A 17,992-nucleotide genomic window follows, 5' to 3' on the forward strand; every position below is an offset into this window, starting at 1 on the left:
CAACAACAACAATCAAGGGTCGGGTGCTAAGCCGACCGCATCAGCCAGTACTGTCCAGGGAGGTGGGCAGAAGACCAGTGGCAAGTTGTTCATGATGGAGAAGAAGGCAGCTGAGGAAGATGCACACGTTATCACCGGTACATTCCTTGTTAACGGTATTCCTACGTTTGTTTTGTTTGATTCGGGGGCTTCTCAGTCGTTTGTGTCTTCGAGTCATGTAAAACAGTTGGGTTTGAGAGTATATGAGTCTGTTAGTGAGCAAGTTTTCATACCTTCAGGTGAGTCTGTATCGTGTGGGAGGTTGTTTAGAGGTGTACCTTTGATAGTTGGGCAAGTCGATTTCCCTGTAGACTTGCTAGAGTTTCCTTTTAATGGTTTTGAGATGATAGTTGGGATGGATTGGTTAGGAAAGTATAAGGCTAAGATAGACTGTCATGAAAAGAAAGTGTCCTTAAGAGGTCCAAAGGGTGTTAGTGTGTCTTATCGTGGGTTTCTCGTCAAACCCAAAGTTAAGTTGATTGCAGCTGTTACTTTGAAGTCGTACCTGAGGAAGGGATGTCCTTTGATCTTATGCCATGTGAGGGATGACCGAATAGAAAGTCCAGCAGTTGATGAGATACCAGTGGTGGGAGAGTTTGCAGATGTTTTTCCAGAGGAGATTCCGGGGTTGCCACCGAAGAGGGAGATAGATTTCACCGTTGAGTTGAAGCCAGGGACGGGGCCAATCTCTAAGGCACCGTACCGTATGGGTCCTAAGGAGATGGAGGAGCTTAGTAAGCAGTTGGATGATCTGATAGAGAAGGGATACATTAGACCAAGTGTATCGCCTTGGGGAGCACCAGTTCTTTTCGTGAAGAAGAAAGATGGGAGTTTGAGGCTATGCATAGATTACGGGGGAGCCGAACGTGTGACGATAAAGAACAAGTATCCTTTGCCAAGGATAGATGACCTGTTTGATCAGCTGAGCGGTGCAACAGTCTTTTCTAAGATCGATTTGAGGTCGGGGTACCATCAGGTGAAGATTAGAGAGGTGGACATACCAAAGACAGCTTTCACGTCAAGGTATGGCCATTATGAGTATGTGGTGATGCCGTTTGGGTTGTCTAATGCGCCGACAGTGTTTGTGGATTTGATGAATAGAATCTTCCGACAGTTCTTGGATCAGTTTGTAGTAGTGTTTATCGATGACATCTTAGTCTACTCTAAGACTAAGGAGGAGCATGAGGAGCATCTGAGGATCGTGTTGCAGACTTTGAGGGATCATGAGTTGTATGCTAAGCTGTCCAAGTGTGAGTTCTGGTTAGAGAAAGTTGCTTTTCTGGGGCATGTAATCTCTAAGGATGGGGTAGCTGTGGATCCGGCGAAGATTGAGGCAGTGACAAAGTGGGAAGCAGAAGAATGTCGAGGTTAGGAGTTTCTTGGGTTTAGCTGGATACTACAGACGGTTCGTGAAAGATTTCTCCAAGATAGCTAGACCGATGACAGCGTTGATGAGGAAAGAGAACAGGTTTCGTTGGGATGAGAGTTGTGAGACGGCGTTCCAAACATTAAAGGAGCGTTTGACCACAGCTCCTGTCCTAGCATTGCCTGAAGGGAGCGAGAATTTCGAGGTTTATACAGATGCCTCGAAGAATGGGCTGGGATGTGTGTTGATGCAGAATGGTAAAGTGATTGCCTATGCTTCTAGGCAGTTGAAGCCTTATGAGGAGAACTACCCTACTCATGATCTGGAGTTGGGTGCAGTGGTGTTTGCTCTCAAGATTTGGAGACATTACCTTTATGGAGCAATCTTTAAGGTATTTTCTGATCACAAAAGTCTTAAGTACATCTTCACGCAGAAGGAGTTGAACATGAGACAGAGGAGGTGGATGGAGTTGATTGGCGACTACGACATGGAAATTATCTACCATGAAGAGAAGGCCAATGTTGTTGCCGATGCTTTGAGTAGAAAGAGTGTACATTCCTTGTGTACAGCTCTATCTTTGATGAGGCTGAGGGATGAGGTAGCGAGCTTTGGAATACATATGATGCAGAAAGGAGATGCCATGGGTGATATGACAGTACATCTGGAGTTTTATGATGACATTCGGGATAAGCAGGCTTTGGATCCTAAGATAGTTGAGTGGAGAGCTGGAGTAGAGAAAGGGACAGTGTCCCTGTTTTCTATTCATACAGATGGTAGTTTGAGGTTTGATGGTCGGTGGTGTGTTCCTAATGATGAGGAGTTGAAAAAGACGATCATGACAGAAGCGCATTGCACACCATATTCAGTTCATCCAGGTGGAGACAAGCTATACAAGGACTTGAAGAAAACGTTTTGGTGGCCTGGGATGAAGAAAGAGACAGCTGAGTTTGTGTCCCGTTGTTTGACATGCCAAAGAGTTAAAGGGGAACAGAGAAGACCACAAGGTAAGATTCAATCTTTAGAGGTGCCTGAGTGGAAGTGGGAATCCATTTCCATGGATTTCATTGTGGGTTTGCCTAAGAGTCAACAAGGTAACAACATGATTTGGGTGATAGTGGATCGTCTGACCAAGTCAGCTCACTTTGTTCCAATGAAAGATACATGGACTAAGGCACGATTGGCTATGGCCTATCGAAAGAACGTGCTTAAGTTACATGGAGTCCCTAAGGACATAGTGTCTGACAGAGATGCGAGGTTTATATCGAGGTTTTGGAAGGAGTTGCAGGAATCGTTGGGAACAGCTTTGAAGATGAGTACAACATTTCATCCTGCGACAGATGGGCAGACTGAGAGAACAATCGAGACTCTTGAGGATATGTTGCGAGCTTGTGTGATGGATTTTGGTGGTAGCTGGGAGCAGAGGTTGGACTTGATAGAATTTTCTTACAACAACAGCTATCACACCAGTATAGGTATGGCACCGTTTGAGGCTTTGTATGGGAGGAGATGTAGGAGTCCAATCTGTTGGGACGATAGTGCTGAGGCAGTGGTTTTAGGACCAGAGATGGTGCATGAGATGGTGGAACAGATTAAGATGATCAGGGAACGGATGAGAGCAGCCCAGGATCGACAAAAGAGTTATGCAGACCTACATCGTCGGGACATAGAGTTTCAAGTTGGGGACAAGGTTCTTCTGAAAGTGTCTCCGATGCGTGGAGTTATGAGATTTGGGAAGAAAGGCAAGCTAAGTCAGAAGTTTATAGGGCCTTATGAGATCTTAGAGCGAGTTGGGGAAGTTGCTTATCGTCTAGCTTTACCAGCTGCGTTAGAGAGAGTGCATAATGTGTTTCATGTATCGCAGCTGCGGAAGTATGTGAGTGACCCGTCACATGTGTTGGAGGCAGAGGGCTTAGAGCTAGATGAGTCTTTATCATATCTGGAGGTGCCTAAACAGATTCTAGACCGAAAGGTTAGAAAGACCAGGAGTGGTGAGACAGTTTTGCTTAAGATCCTTTGGTCTAACCACGAGACCGAGGAAGCTACATGGGAGGCAGAGAATATCATGAAAGAGCGTTACCCTTTTCCTTTTGATCAGGTATGTATAGTTACGGGGACGTAACCTTGTTTCTTTTAGGGGGGTAGGAGATGATCGCGAGCAGTTTTTAAGAGTTTTGTACACCTTTCATATGTAGTGTCGGTATGTTTGTCGGGATGAGTTGGGTTAGTGTCATGTTTTATGTTATGTTAAAATTTTGTTTGGCTTTTGAGTCGGGAATGTTGTGGGAGTACCTTTGTTTGGTAGTGGTTTGAACTTCGGGGACGAAGTTCCTTTTAAGGAGGGAAGACTGTAATACTCCGTATTTATATGTCTTGGGATACTCTATCGAGTAGCCCTTACTCTGTCGAGTAAGGGTAAGTTGCGAGATGAAATAGTTTCTGACCTGTTGGGTACTCGATCGAGTAGCTGGGGTACTCGATCGAGTAAGGGGGTACTCGATCGAGTACCTTGGATACTCGATCGAGTGTCCGGTTTACGGGGAGTTTTTCTCGGGTTTTGTTAATTATGCGATTAAGGTATTTAAACATAATCGTCATTGTTTTAAATCACTTTTGCAAAACCTAAAAACCTGTTTAAGAAAGAAAGCAGCCACTTCATCTTCCTAATCGCATTCTTAGCAATTCCCGGAGTTCAGACGGTCAGTTCGTATCATAGTTCGTATCGTTGAATTCCTTGCGTCGAGGGTAAGCTTTTAACATAATTTTTATAATGTTTTTTTGGGATTGATTAAACCCTAATTTAGAGATTGGGGGTTTTATGAGTAGTAAGTGATTGGTAGTCTTTATGTGTTATGTGTTAGGTGTTAGGAGGAGGATTCGTAGAAAAGGCGTTTTGATACAGCTGTAGATACCGTCTGCTTGTTGTGCTTCCAGGTAGGATTTCCTACTCAGTATTAGTCCCATAATGGGATATTGGTGATGTGCTGTAGTTAGTTGTTTGATGTGATGATTGTGTTGTGTTTGTGGTTGTGATTGTTGTTGATGGTTCTCGAGATGCGTTCTCGGCTGAGTGAGGTCACTTGCGGGAGTGACTTCACGCCCTAGTTTCGCCCTTCGTGGAACCCGCCACGGAAGGGGATGTGCACATTAATGGACAGGGTTATCGCTCGTATGATGAGCGGGGCTTAGGTGGGAACGGCTGCGGTCCCCCACTGGCAGGGCTGGTCCAGTGGACAGTCAGTATTGAGATGTTGGGAGTTGGTGGTGTGTGTGTGTGTGTGACAGTTCAGCTGTCTGTTTATCTTATTACTATTATCTATATTGATTGTGTGATTAGTACTGACCCCGGTGTTGTTTTGTAAACCCTGCGGTGATCCATTCGGGGATGGTGAGCAGATATTGAGCAGGTATTGAGATGAGTACTGGGATAGCCTGGGATGCCACGACATGACGATAGGAGTCTTCCGCTGTAGCCTTAGTTTATTTACTTTTCAGTTAGAACAGTCATTTAAGAATATTGTATCGTACTTTGGTTTGGTTTTGAGGATTGTATTTATTCATTAAACTATTTATAATAAACGTTGTTTCTGTTTTGTCTATTTGATTATCATACCTCGGGCGACCGAGATGGTGATGTCCTCATACCTGAGTGGTCCTGGTAAGGCACTTGGAGTATGGGGGTGTTACATCGACATCTTCGTTAAATCTAAAAGATAAGATAATTCTCCTTATGATATTACAATTTTACCCAGATGTGTTTGGCGCTAAAATGAAAAGTCTGTTTAATATTTTTTCATTCTTCTATTTTTTAATTAGTGTGGCACCGAGATTCGGTACCACCGGGTGGCGCCCTATCGCTATCTAATTTTAAATGCCACAAAATCGAAAATATATATATTTAAAAACTAAAAATTAATTGGAGGACAAAAGATGAAATTGGAATCACAAATGGAAAAAACAGAAGAACAAAGATAAAATAGAGGGATGTGGTGGATGTGTGAGATTGACCTGGCAAAACAGGTTAATGGGTCGGGTATGGGTCAGGTCAATTCGGGTCGGGTTACCTCGGATTTGTCACATTATCGGGTAAGTTCGGATCGGGTCGGGTCTTTTCAGGTTGTTTCGGGTATGTGTGTCAGGTCATTTTCGGGTCAAGCGGGTTGGGTTGTTTCGGACCGGGTCATTTTCGGGTCAATGATAAAGCGGATCGGGTTATTTCGCGTCAGGTTATTTTCGGGTCGGGTAGTTGGAGTTGGGTCGTTTTGTATCTTCGCGTTTTTATAATACATAAACCAAATTTGTTTCCTTCGTTCCTTTACTTCCGTTAAATTATTTACTAACCGAGTATATATTATTTTTTAAATATTTTATTTATAATTTCTAATTGAGTTCATTATCAAATGTTGAAATAGTTAACATGAGATGTTTGTAATCATCTTCAAGCCAAACATATTGTCGTTTCTTGAGTGCTTTAATATTGTAATGACGGTAATAATATAACTTTAATAGTTTATTAATTAATAACAATAATATTAACTGATGTTAATAAATTTTAAGGCAATTTTGGTGGATATCATACTAATAAAGTTTGTGTATTATTACTAATAAATCACATTTATTTCAACCGTCATTTACATCTTAGTTTGAAACGTTCACACATTTTTATATAACTGATGTTAATAAATTTTAAGTCAATTTTGGTGGATATCATACTAATAAAGTTTGTGTATTATTACTAATAAATCACATTTATATCAACCGTCATTTACATCTTAGTTTGAAACGTTCACACATTTTTATACAAGTGATCTAATGATAAGATTATTTGAGATTGGTTCATAGTATAGTGCATTTTATTTTTCACATTTTCACTTATTGGCAAATTAGTAATAACTAATAAGGAGTTTGTCTTGTATATATATAACATACAACTTACGAGCAACATAATTCAATCATAATTCACACTATTGCTCGTTAACATGTTAATAATATATAGACATCTTATATTAATCATTTCTTAAAATCGTCTCACAACTAAAATGTGTTTCTCTTGCGGGTTAGTTATTTACTTTAATATTAAAATTAATAACACGATATTGTTTTTTAAGCGACACTAAAAGTTGAATACACTGTAAATTAATAATAATACGATTATATCTTGTACTTAAGTAATTTGAGACCGTCTTTTAAATGATTTGCTTGACAAAATAAAAGTCCAACTTGATTGCGACACACCATAAATAACTTGATTGCTACACCTCCATAAATAATTTGAGTTTTTTTTTTTAATCTATAAAGAAATATAAAAAGGCTAGATTGAGGAGTACACGTGGCATAATACTATGTAAGCAAAATTTATACAAGCTCTACACATAATTCTCAATTAATCAAAGAACAATGGAAAAAATTTAGAAAATGATGCATTAATGCTTAACTAGTTTGTGGACCCGTGCAATGCACGGGAAAGTTAAAAGTTAACACAATAATTCGCTCACGGAAAATAATATGTGAAATAAACTAATAAAGTGTCTCAAAGTTGAAGCTATGAAGCGGTTTCATTTGTTTTATCTATTATACTTTAGGTTATTATGATATTTGGGGGCAACATATAATGATTTGAGATCGAAGAAAGTGTTCATAACTGAAAGAAATGTAGATCTATATACATACTAACATACTCATATATGCTAAAATTAATTTGTCATAAAATTAAATATGGATTTTATGCATGCAAACAAATGATAAAATAGAGGAGAAATCATGTCCTTACATTGGTGATTTCGGTTTTATGGGCACAAAAGAAATCTCCTTTTCTTTTGTTCTTGTGCTTTCCTTTAATGGAAGAAACAAGATCCAAGTGTAGGATCTCTCCTTAGGAATTATACCCAAAGCTTACCCTTAATTAAATTAATATTACATGAACTAGTATAATATTAATGTAGTAGAAAATTGACCCAAAAATATTACAATACACTTAATATTTTCGGTTTTTGTGAGGAAGAATAAGAGAGTTTTTTTTTATCTCTCTAGAAATCTTATTTTGGATGAGTAAGTTTAATAATAATACACACTTAACATTATAGTGTATATATTAAAATAAGAGGAAAAACCAAGTGGTTTTTCCTCTCTAAAAACCGGACAAGAGGAGGTGGAGAGGAGCCAATGCATGGACTCATTTGTCTTCACAATGCACAATAGGGTTGCATGGCTAGATTAGTAGGTAATCATTGTGTTTACCATTAACTTAATCAAACACAATATTATCCTAATCCTCCTCCTTATTTCGGCACAATGGGATAATATGGAATCCATATTATTTTTGTCAATTGTCAATATGTCACATGTCATATGTCACATAAATTTGTTATGTAATTTTTAACATATTAAAAATCAACGTATTATTAAAAATATGTCACATACAAAAATTGACTTAGTAATTTCATAATTACTTATACCAAAATATTTTACCAATTATAAATCACAACAGATTGTATTTATAATAATTCATTCAATTTCAATTGTTACCTTAAACAATAATTTCATCCGAGTAATGATACAATTCGATTACTCAGACCGTATTTCATTTAATCACATTTCAATGTGATACGTAAATTTTACTTCCAAAATCGTCCGTCAATTTTTCAAGTAATCTAATTAATTCGTAACATTATACGATTAATTCAATAATCAATTAAGGGTGTTGCCCTATAGGTATGACCTAGGGGGTCAACTGATCACCACCGTCGCACGACAATAATGTCAAACTCTAGTCAGCCAATCATTACCGATATATGTTGACCAGTTAACAGTAAAAATACTTCCCAATTGTATTCTTTAAAACGAGACTTAAACATGTGATCATTATGATCAACAGTCGTGATCGCATTATTGTCGGAGGACACATATTCCAACAATCTCCCACTTGTCCTCGACAAGTGTGCGTCACCAATTCTCTTGTCCTATTACTATCTCCCACTCAATGCAAGGTGTCTTTCAGGTCGTACTTGCAAGTGATCATATCGAGAGTGGTTTCCTCGATCTGGAGAATAACTGATTGACCGGATTTATCTACCATGGATACAATCCGAGCGTGGCCACGCATTTCCAGTTCATTACTCCTCGAGTGGCCCTGAGATATTGTTATAACCCTGACTAGGGGTGGACAATTCCTATCGCACTCATTCCCTTCGACTAGCCACAGCCATCATAACCCAAAATATGCCCATTTGACCCCATTTACGAAGGTCGTAGTAACACAAATCAAAGTTAATCTGAAACTGTGCCATCTTAGGCGAATAGTCTTTAGTCAAAAGAATCGACTCATTTGAATACTATAGTAGCTCTCGCCACGACCAGGCTATATAAATTGCCAGAACTCTATAAGCGGTCATAAGGCCCGACAAAATGTTCCTAACAGTCTGCCTATGTGATCGACTAGTCATCTCACATGAATCTATGGCACTTGAACTTGCCATCAATCGCATCACACTCTAGTCACTTCGATACGTCACCTCATACAAGTAACTATGGGCAAATACAATGTTAATCTATGTTCACTTTAACGGGGTTCAATTGTCTCTACAACCCGTTTGGATATAACAATGTACAAGGTGAGTTAATAATAACTCAAACGACAAATGTCGACATCACACTCGGGTAGTCAATATCATATTACAACCTTGTGATGTATATCGTAAGTGTAAACACTTATTGATTGCAATAGAAGTTTAACATGCCATGTGTCCATGTGTTCAAACTTCTTACACTTGCAATTTCCTTTACATTCATGTTCTCTCTCATAGCATGAATCTTACCAAGTACACATCAAGGTTCCCGACCTTGGTTTCGGTTCTTTAACTTGAAGGAACTTTCTTATCGACTATCACATAACGAACGAATTTGTGATGAATGATATAACTTGTACTGATCAAGTATTCCACCCACACACAATGCACTAGGTATATGTTTTGTAGAATCTTGTAACAATTGACAAGATTATTAGCTTAGCACTTCTCACAAGTCCTAGCTTAACTAGGAAAGATTATTTTTGAATAACCTCTTATTCAACCAAGCATCTTTCCAAAACTTCTCATTTCCCTTTCTAGGCTTGAAAGAATTGGGATTCTCATAAATCCTCATATGTGCTCGGATTTTCTATAATATGTGCAACCTCTTGACACACAATGGAACATCCCGTCAAACACTGAAATCGCTCATCGGATTCTATTCGAGAATTCATAACGTTTCTATTATGGCTTACCAATGATCATCATGCTCTATTGCATATGATTCATAATTGGACATGTGCATGATTATTCTAATGGCGGAAACATTAGTAGCTAATAATCATGAGACCAACCGTTCTTAGGTTCAATGAACTACCATGACTGCTAATGGTAATCCCATTTTCATTCATATGAATAACCTATGTGTAGGTTGATACAATGAGTGTATCTTAATACAAATCCAATATCTCTCAATGTAATTGGATTCATCATAGTCCATTTTCATCCAGAATTGAAAACTCAAATCTTCTTTATGAAAGAAGGTATTAGCTCGTCATTCTTCAATGAGTGATGAGTTGTAAACATTCAAAGGATGATAGCTCCCACTAAATTCCATGTCTTCACATGAGAATTTCCTAACTCCCACTCAATTCTACACATTTCGAAATTGACTTCTCAATCGAAATTTATCAAGAATTGAAATATAAATTGCATTGCCAAATTATTAGGATAAGACCATATATGTTTCCATCATATCCTTTCAAAATACCTATTTTGAAGTGGTCTCATTTTAACCTTACGGAAAGAGATTTTTAAATCTCCAATACACTCATGTCATAATGATGTGTAGCAATGTCATTATTCGAATATATATAATATCTAGAACACGTCCTTCGAAATACCCTTTTGGAAGGAGGTTTAACCATTTCATATCATAATGAGGTTAAGTAATGACATTTGCGGTTTAACTTTTAGCAATTGATGATATCGGTATATCAAATCTTGTAACCTCTAGTCAAAATGTCGCTTATTACTATGATGTTACTTTAATTCATTTAGGCTCTTAAGTAAATCTCAAGGTTGAAACTATAGGTCAAAAATTATCACAAAAAAGTCTAAACTTAGTCATTTTTCTTCCAAAAACTTTCTTTTGGTCTCCTCGTGTAGTTATCTTGAGAATATACTCTTATGATTACTTCACTTGGTCTCTTTAGTCATATAAAACTAACTTGAGACCATAGATCTCATCTACTCGGCATACTGTGTAAATAGATATACCTTCATTCAAATCATTCTCTCTTGCGTAGATCTTCATTTACACAAATACACAATTTTATTTCGCCTTGTGTGTTGTGTCCTCATTTTCTCCCACTCTATCTTTAGAATAAATACACTATAGATTCAAAGATAGCATATGAGACACAAATTAATGATGTTGAAGTATAAGGAGAACTATCTCATAGATAGACTAATGGTTATTGATTTCATATGTGTTCTTGGTGATTGACATTCCTTTAAGAGAGTTCATAGACTCAAAATCGCTTTGTAAATGATCATACACAAGCCTTAAGCATGTGGACATATAACGAAACCCGACATTATATTTGTCTATTAGATCACTTTAAGTGAATAATCTTATGTTTCCTAGAACAAGCATTTAAACATGAATTTTCAGAACATAAAATGATAAATGATAAAACGGGTGACTTGGGTTGCAAACCAAGTCACCATGATCCGAAATACAAACCATTATCCAAAATACCTTTCCATGTCGAACACGGAAACTTAAAGTTCTAAAATCCAAAACATAACTTAAAATAAGACAATGAAAAGCAAAGCTCCATAAAAGCTATCCATAGCTTCTCCATGGTTTTTCATGCTTGCTTTTCCTTTCCCTTGTCTTTGCTTGGTGGAGGCCCTATTTACAATAAAAAGGGAGATACATTATCACAACTTTGCATCATAATACCATAGTTGAATTAGAAACATAAAAGAAGGTTAGTCATTTACCTACTGGAGTGATCTTTCCAGCCTTAATATCACCAAGGTATTTGGAACAATTTCTTTTCCAATGCCCCATACCATTACAATAATGGCATTTGTCAAGAGGACCCTTCTTGATCTTTGAGGTGCTAGCTTCACAAGTCTTAGCTTTGGTGAATATGGGAGCTTGCTTCTTGCCCTTTCTCCCATTCTTCTTGAACTTCCCCTTACTCTTAGTGCTTATGTTAAGCACATCCTTGGGAGGGTTCACATTTAACCCCATGTCCCTCTCGGCTTGCACAAGTAACTTGTGCAACTTCTCAAGAGACACATCCTTGTCTTGCATGTTAAAATTCACCCGGAATTGAACATATGCCTTGACTTTGGACAAGGAGTGTAGAATCCTATCTACGATGAGTTCTTTGGGGATTTCAACCTTTTGAATTTTCAAGGTCTCGACAAGCTCCATGAGTTTGAGCACATGAGGGCTAACCTTTTGGCCCTCTTTGAAGTCGAGATCAAAGAATGCCGCGGCCGCCTCATATTGGACGATCCGTGGAGTTTGTGAAAACATGGTCACAAGTTTGGAGTAAATCTCATTAGCATTGCCCATTTTAAAGGCTCTCCTTTGGAGGTCCGCCTCCATCGCAAATATCAAGACATTTTTCATTGCGGCGGATTCCTTTTGGTAAGCCTCATATGCTTCCCTAGTGGCCGCAGTGTACCTAGTGGAGGGTTCGGGTGGAGAGGCCTCGGTAAGGTAACGAAGCTTGTCGTCGCCTTCGGCGGCTAACTTGAGTTGGGCATCCCAATCGGAGAAATTTGACCCATTCTTTTCAAGTTTACATCGATCCATAAAGGATCGGAGCCATGATGAACTAGCGAGAAGTGTGGCGTTTGGAGTTGGTGTTGGTGTTGCCATTTGTTATGAAAAAGAAGTGGTCTACAAAACAAAATATAAGGAGTAAAACAAATGTCGTTTTAATAATAATACTCGTAAAAATGTATGATTTAAACAAGTTTTATGCATTTTTCTAGTGACCTCTACCCAACTAGATAAATGATTCCAAGACCCAAATTCATATCAACTTAGGCACGGGGTAGCCGATGCAACCTTTATCAATATAACTCGGTGGATTAACCTTTTAATCGATTCTACTTTTAGAACTCTTGGTCGATAAAATTACTCTAATGTTTATCTATAGCCCAAAACACATCAACAAGGGCACGGGGTAGCCGATGCAACCCTTATCAATAACTTTTGTTGAGTTCAATCCAAATTTCGAATAAATGTGTCCATTATCCAAACCCACATCAACTTAGGCACGGGGTAGCCGATGCAACCCTCATCAACATGAATTCGGTGGATAGACATTTATCACCCACTTCCCCTACGTAACAAGGTTTGTACCGGCCGAGTGCACTCCCTCGCGAAATAGGTTTTCATGGTTTCTACTATTTGGTAAGGCTATGTCTCAATTAATTGTTTTAGCGAGAGGTCATGCCAATTTATTATCTATCACGTTTTAAGTGAACTAAAGCGGTAAACTATGATAATTATAATTGACACGGTCGATAAACTCGATAAAATAACAATGCATGTTTAGTTATGGCGATTTAGCGATGCATGCGACATAAAATAAAATGCAAGCATAAAAATAAATCCTAGTATGGCCTTTCCTAAAATAGAAAAACTATTTAACTATTACAAATTCGGAAACCAACTCCATTTGTCCCTTGAACTTCGGTTGTGGCATGCATCTCGAGGTAACACCGTCTTTATGTATCATCATCTTGAAGAAATCCGTCTTGGAGAACTCCGAGATAAATAAAAATACATAATAAATTACATAATTTATTATTATACATTTGTAACTAAAATAAAATAAATCTATTAAATTACAAAACGGTGATACGAGATCACAATAAAATTACAACCGAATCGATATTCCCATACATTTCGGGAAATACCAATTAAATCTAAGGCCATACTAAGTAAAATTACATAATTCAAAATTACATAAATTAAAATTATGACAATCATAAAGAAAAATGCAGCATTATAATATGTATGAACATGCCCAATTTTGTGCTAAATCGCCTTTAATTAGCCAATATCGTATATTACTCGGTTTTTACGGATTTGCGTGATTTCAACATTTTTATAATCACAAAAATACATAAACTCATATTTATGCATAAGTTAATTACCCTAACCTCTTAGGACTCAAAATTTAGTCTTCACTAATAATTTGACCATAATTAACTCATATTTTATAAAATTGTTCATAAATGGACCAAAAATTACAAAAATAAGCTATAAACTTCAAATAAATCACAAAATTTCAAATAAATTCAAAATTTGAAATTTAAACTCATGAACATTCTGAAAAAATACCATGACACTCATAATGTTCAAAAACATAGGTTAAAAATTTCGATATTTTTCCGGAAAAACAATGTTGCGGTTTATCGGTTTTAACTAAAATAATCATAAAAACATGGAAAAATTATATTCATTAAATTTTCAATTTTAGATCTGAAAAAGATAATAAAATGCAACATTAGACGTTTTTCCTAAGTCATAGATTATGTTTTATTAGTTTTTCACTAATAATGTCACTATTTATGCTATTTTTCTTCAAAAATCCATAAATCATGCAAAAAGACTTCTTTATAGCCAATTATTTTACACACATCTTGTAAAATTTCATGTGACAAAATATTAAATTTCTATGACCAGATTCGAAATTTATCTCATATTAACCTATTTTTCACTTAAATCCGAATTAAATAATGAAAAATCCATTTTTCGAGCATAACAAGTCCAAAAATTATGAAATTTTACAGGTTATCTCAAAATAATATATGTGACAACATATCCAAAAATCAACTGAAAATTCGAAGTATAGCTAATTTTAGACCGAAAATGACATTTTTACTCATAAAATCATATTTAAATGCCATTATTGTATAATATGAACAATAAAAATCCGTAAAATTAACCAAAATATCCTAAAACATTTTAGGACCAGAAATATTAACATGCATGGATTAATTTCGTGATATCTCATAATAACACAAATTTTACAAGTTTTATATGTTATTCTTATAACTCGGAAAAACTTTTAACCGATTTGCATGCAAACAACCATGGCTCTGATACCAATTGAAAGAAATGTAGATCTATATACATACTAACATACACATATATGTTAAAATTAATTTGTCATAAAATTAAATATAGATTTTATGCATGCAAACAAATGATAAAATAGAGGAGAAATCATGTCCTTACATTGGTGATTTCGGTTTTATGGGCACAAAAGAAATCTCCTTTTCTTTTGTTCTTGTGCTTTCCTGTAATGGAAGAAACAAGATCCAAGTATAGGATCTCTCCTTAGGAATTATACCCAAAGCTTACCCTTAATTAAATTAATATTACATGAACTAGTATAATATTAATGTAGTAGAAAGTTGACCCAAAAATATTACAATACACTTAATATTTTCGGTTTTTGTGAGGAAGAATAAGAGAGTTTTTTTTTTATCTCTCTAGAAATCTTATTTTGGATGAGTAAGTTGAATAATAATACACACTTAACATTATAGTGTATATATTAAAATAAGAGGAAAAACCAAGTGGTTTTTCCTCTCTAAAAAACCGGACAAGAGGAGGTGGAGAGGAGCCAATGCATGGACTCATTTGTCTTCACAATGCACAATAGGGTTGCATGGCTAGATTAGTAGGTAATCATTGTGTTTACCATTAACTTAATCAAACACAATATTATCCTAATCCTCCTCCTTATTTCGGCACAATGGGATAATATGGAATCCATATTATTTTTGTCAATTGTCAATATGTCACATGTTATATGTCACATAAATTTGTTATGTAATTTTTAACATACTAAAAATCAACGTATTATTAAAAATACGTCACATACAAAAATTGACTTAGTAATTTCATAATTACTTGTACCAAAATATTTTACCAATTATAAATCACAACAGATTTTATTTATAATAATTCATTCAATTTCAATTGTTACTTTAAACAATAATTTCATCCGAGTAATGATACAATTCGATTACTCAGACCGTATCTCATTTAATCACATTTCAATGTGATACGTAAATTTTACTTCCAAAATCGTCCGTCAATTTTTCAAGTAATTTAATTAATTCGTAACATTATACGATTAATTAAATAATCAATTAAGGGTGTTGCCCTATAGGTATGACCTAGGGGGTCAACTGATCACCACCGTCGCACGACAGTAATGTCAAACTCTAGTCAGTCACTCATTACCGATATATGTTGATCAGTTGACAGTAAAAATACTTCCCAATTGTATTCTTTAAAACGAGACTTAAACATGTGATCATTATGATCAACAGTCGTGATCGCATTATTGTCGGAGGACACATATTCCAACAATAACATGATTAATATTAGTCATATCCAAAGTCATCTGTAATTTTATTCGTCATATAAAAGAAAAAAAATCAAAATTATGTGAATTTATGTGGATAAATCGAAGGGAAAAATACAGTGTTGGAATAACATGAGAACTGCTATGGCATGAACACCTCTTAACAATAGACAATTTGGTATAAGTAATATATTGAACACCTCCTAGACATCATCAATAATTCATCATTGTCGTAGTATTCCCATAATTTTTGCACTTATTCTAATTCTAGGTACAAATTTGTATATTAATAGCATCTAGAGTCTTTGTGAGACAGACTTGCACTTTGAAATGGTCTTATTACAGTCTAGGTTGCACCAAAACGGACACGGACACGACACGGACACGCGACACGGCAATCCAAAAATTTTTGGACACGGACACGGCAAAAAAAAATCATTATACATATTAAATTAAAGGGAATTTGAAGAACATTATAACCAACATCTAAACTATGGTCATTTAAAGGCCACAAAGACGTAAAATGACAACCAATATTTATGTCTTATACATCAAACTCAAACAAGTCTTACAAATTGCAAAGTTCCAAATTACAAACACAAATTTAAATGAACATTACCGAATATCGTCTGCAAAATATTAATCCACTAGAATCCATTACCGAATATTTGAGCACTAACACTACCACCACTAGAATCCATTACCGAATACCGTCTGCAAAATATTAATCCAAGCAACAAAAACAGAGATCATACATAATAGTAACAATTAAACTATTCCAAACAAATCAACAACATTATTTACTAAGTTTCTGGCCATTTACTAAGCTAATAACAGCCTAACATAAGAAACATCCATATGCTCCTGTCAATTTACTACAACTTAATTTACTACAACTTCACAGCCTAACATAAGTTTCTTGTCAATTGCATTTGATGCTTTGTTCTTAGCCGCGCAAATTTACACCCATTTGAGGCAACAAAACTTGTATTAATGACATCATAAGTAAAACACAATACAATTTAATTGATAAAAGATGATAACTCGTACTTTAATTAACCAAGAACACTTCAAATCTTTACATTATAACAACAACATTCATTATAATTTATCAACAATTTAAATCAGAGAAATCAAAAGAAAACTCTAACCCTAAATTGATAAATTGGGGAAAAGTGGAAAACTGGGAAAGAAACTCAAACCTGGTGAGCACTTAGCAGTGACCGGCGGCGAGGAGAGGTTGCGGCGAAGAGAGGGCGGCGGACGGCGGTGAAGAGGCTGTTGGCGGCGAGTATTGTGGGAGAACAAGTAGTTTTGGTTTGGGAGAAATTGTGAATGTCTTTGGGTGTGTAGTACTGTGTACTTTAGGTTGAAAAGATAATTTGGCGTGTCCATATAAAACGGACCGTGTCCAAGCAAATTGGACCGTGTCCGACACTTCTTCAATTAAAATAAAACCGGAGACACGGTTCATGGAGTGTCGGACACGTTTTTTGCCGTGTCCAAGGCGTGTCCGTGTCGGACGCCGTGTCCGACACGTTTGGGCTGAAAATCTGCCGTGTCCGTGCAACCTAGATTACAGTGTGAGACTATCTTTTTCTATACATAACTTTATATTAGTCGATCTCCTTAGCACTTTCAATTAGGACTACTCGTTGAGAAGTCAAGTCACCGTTGAATTAGGACAATAATTTGATGAGCCTTGTCAAAAATTATTTGGTTATGAGAAGAGAACCAAGCCCATCTCCGTAAATTCGTGTATAAGTGGTAGATAGTTTGAAAAGTGTTGTTCTTATTGAGTAAACTGATTCGGTATCATTCTGAGTTTCTGACCGTCCAAAGCGACAACATATATACCAGGAGTTTTGTTTTGACAATTATTTGTCATAAACATTTTAGCACTGCAATGTGTAAACAATGAACTCCGATATTATGAGATGACTCCACCTTAGGCTTAAGAGATCTGAGGAAGCTTATACTATACATCTTGCTATTGTGACTGCAAAATGAATAAGATCAACATTTCAATAGTGTGTTGTAATATTATTGAACAGGAATGTTAACCTTACCAACTTTTAAGCTCCTTGTCTGATCTTCGCCATTTAATTGTTTAATACTATATACCTTGCTACTATGACTGCGCTTTTCGGAACCCGACAGCT

At 36.4% G+C, this 17,992-nt stretch overlaps 1 protein-coding gene across 2 annotated transcripts; it reads right to left on the minus strand.

Moving 5' to 3' along the window:
• Window positions 1-11,049: 11,049 nt before the first annotated feature.
• LOC141602685 (uncharacterized) lies at window positions 11,050-17,249 on the minus strand. 2 transcript variants are annotated; one of them, XM_074422835.1, is made up of 5 exons: window positions 17,033-17,249; window positions 16,450-16,544; window positions 14,690-14,751; window positions 11,419-12,334; window positions 11,050-11,326 (listed from the first exon to the last, which is right to left on the minus strand). In XM_074422835.1, exons 4-5 carry the CDS (start codon window positions 12,311-12,313, stop codon window positions 11,283-11,285), a joined length of 939 nt encoding a protein of 312 aa, XP_074278936.1. In that variant the 5' UTR covers window positions 12,314-12,334; window positions 14,690-14,751; window positions 16,450-16,544; window positions 17,033-17,249; the 3' UTR covers window positions 11,050-11,282. The 2 variants fall into 2 exon arrangements, 1 of the variants encoding a protein (XP_074278936.1); XR_012524610.1 differs by lacking the exon at window positions 11,419-12,334 and having other exon boundaries at window positions 11,129-11,326; window positions 17,033-17,233.
• Window positions 17,250-17,992: the final 743 nt, after the last annotated feature.

The sequence above is a fragment of the Silene latifolia genome, chromosome 9 (genome assembly GCF_048544455.1).
Source record: "Silene latifolia isolate original U9 population chromosome 9, ASM4854445v1, whole genome shotgun sequence".
NCBI lineage: Eukaryota > Viridiplantae > Streptophyta > Magnoliopsida > Caryophyllales > Caryophyllaceae > Silene > Silene latifolia.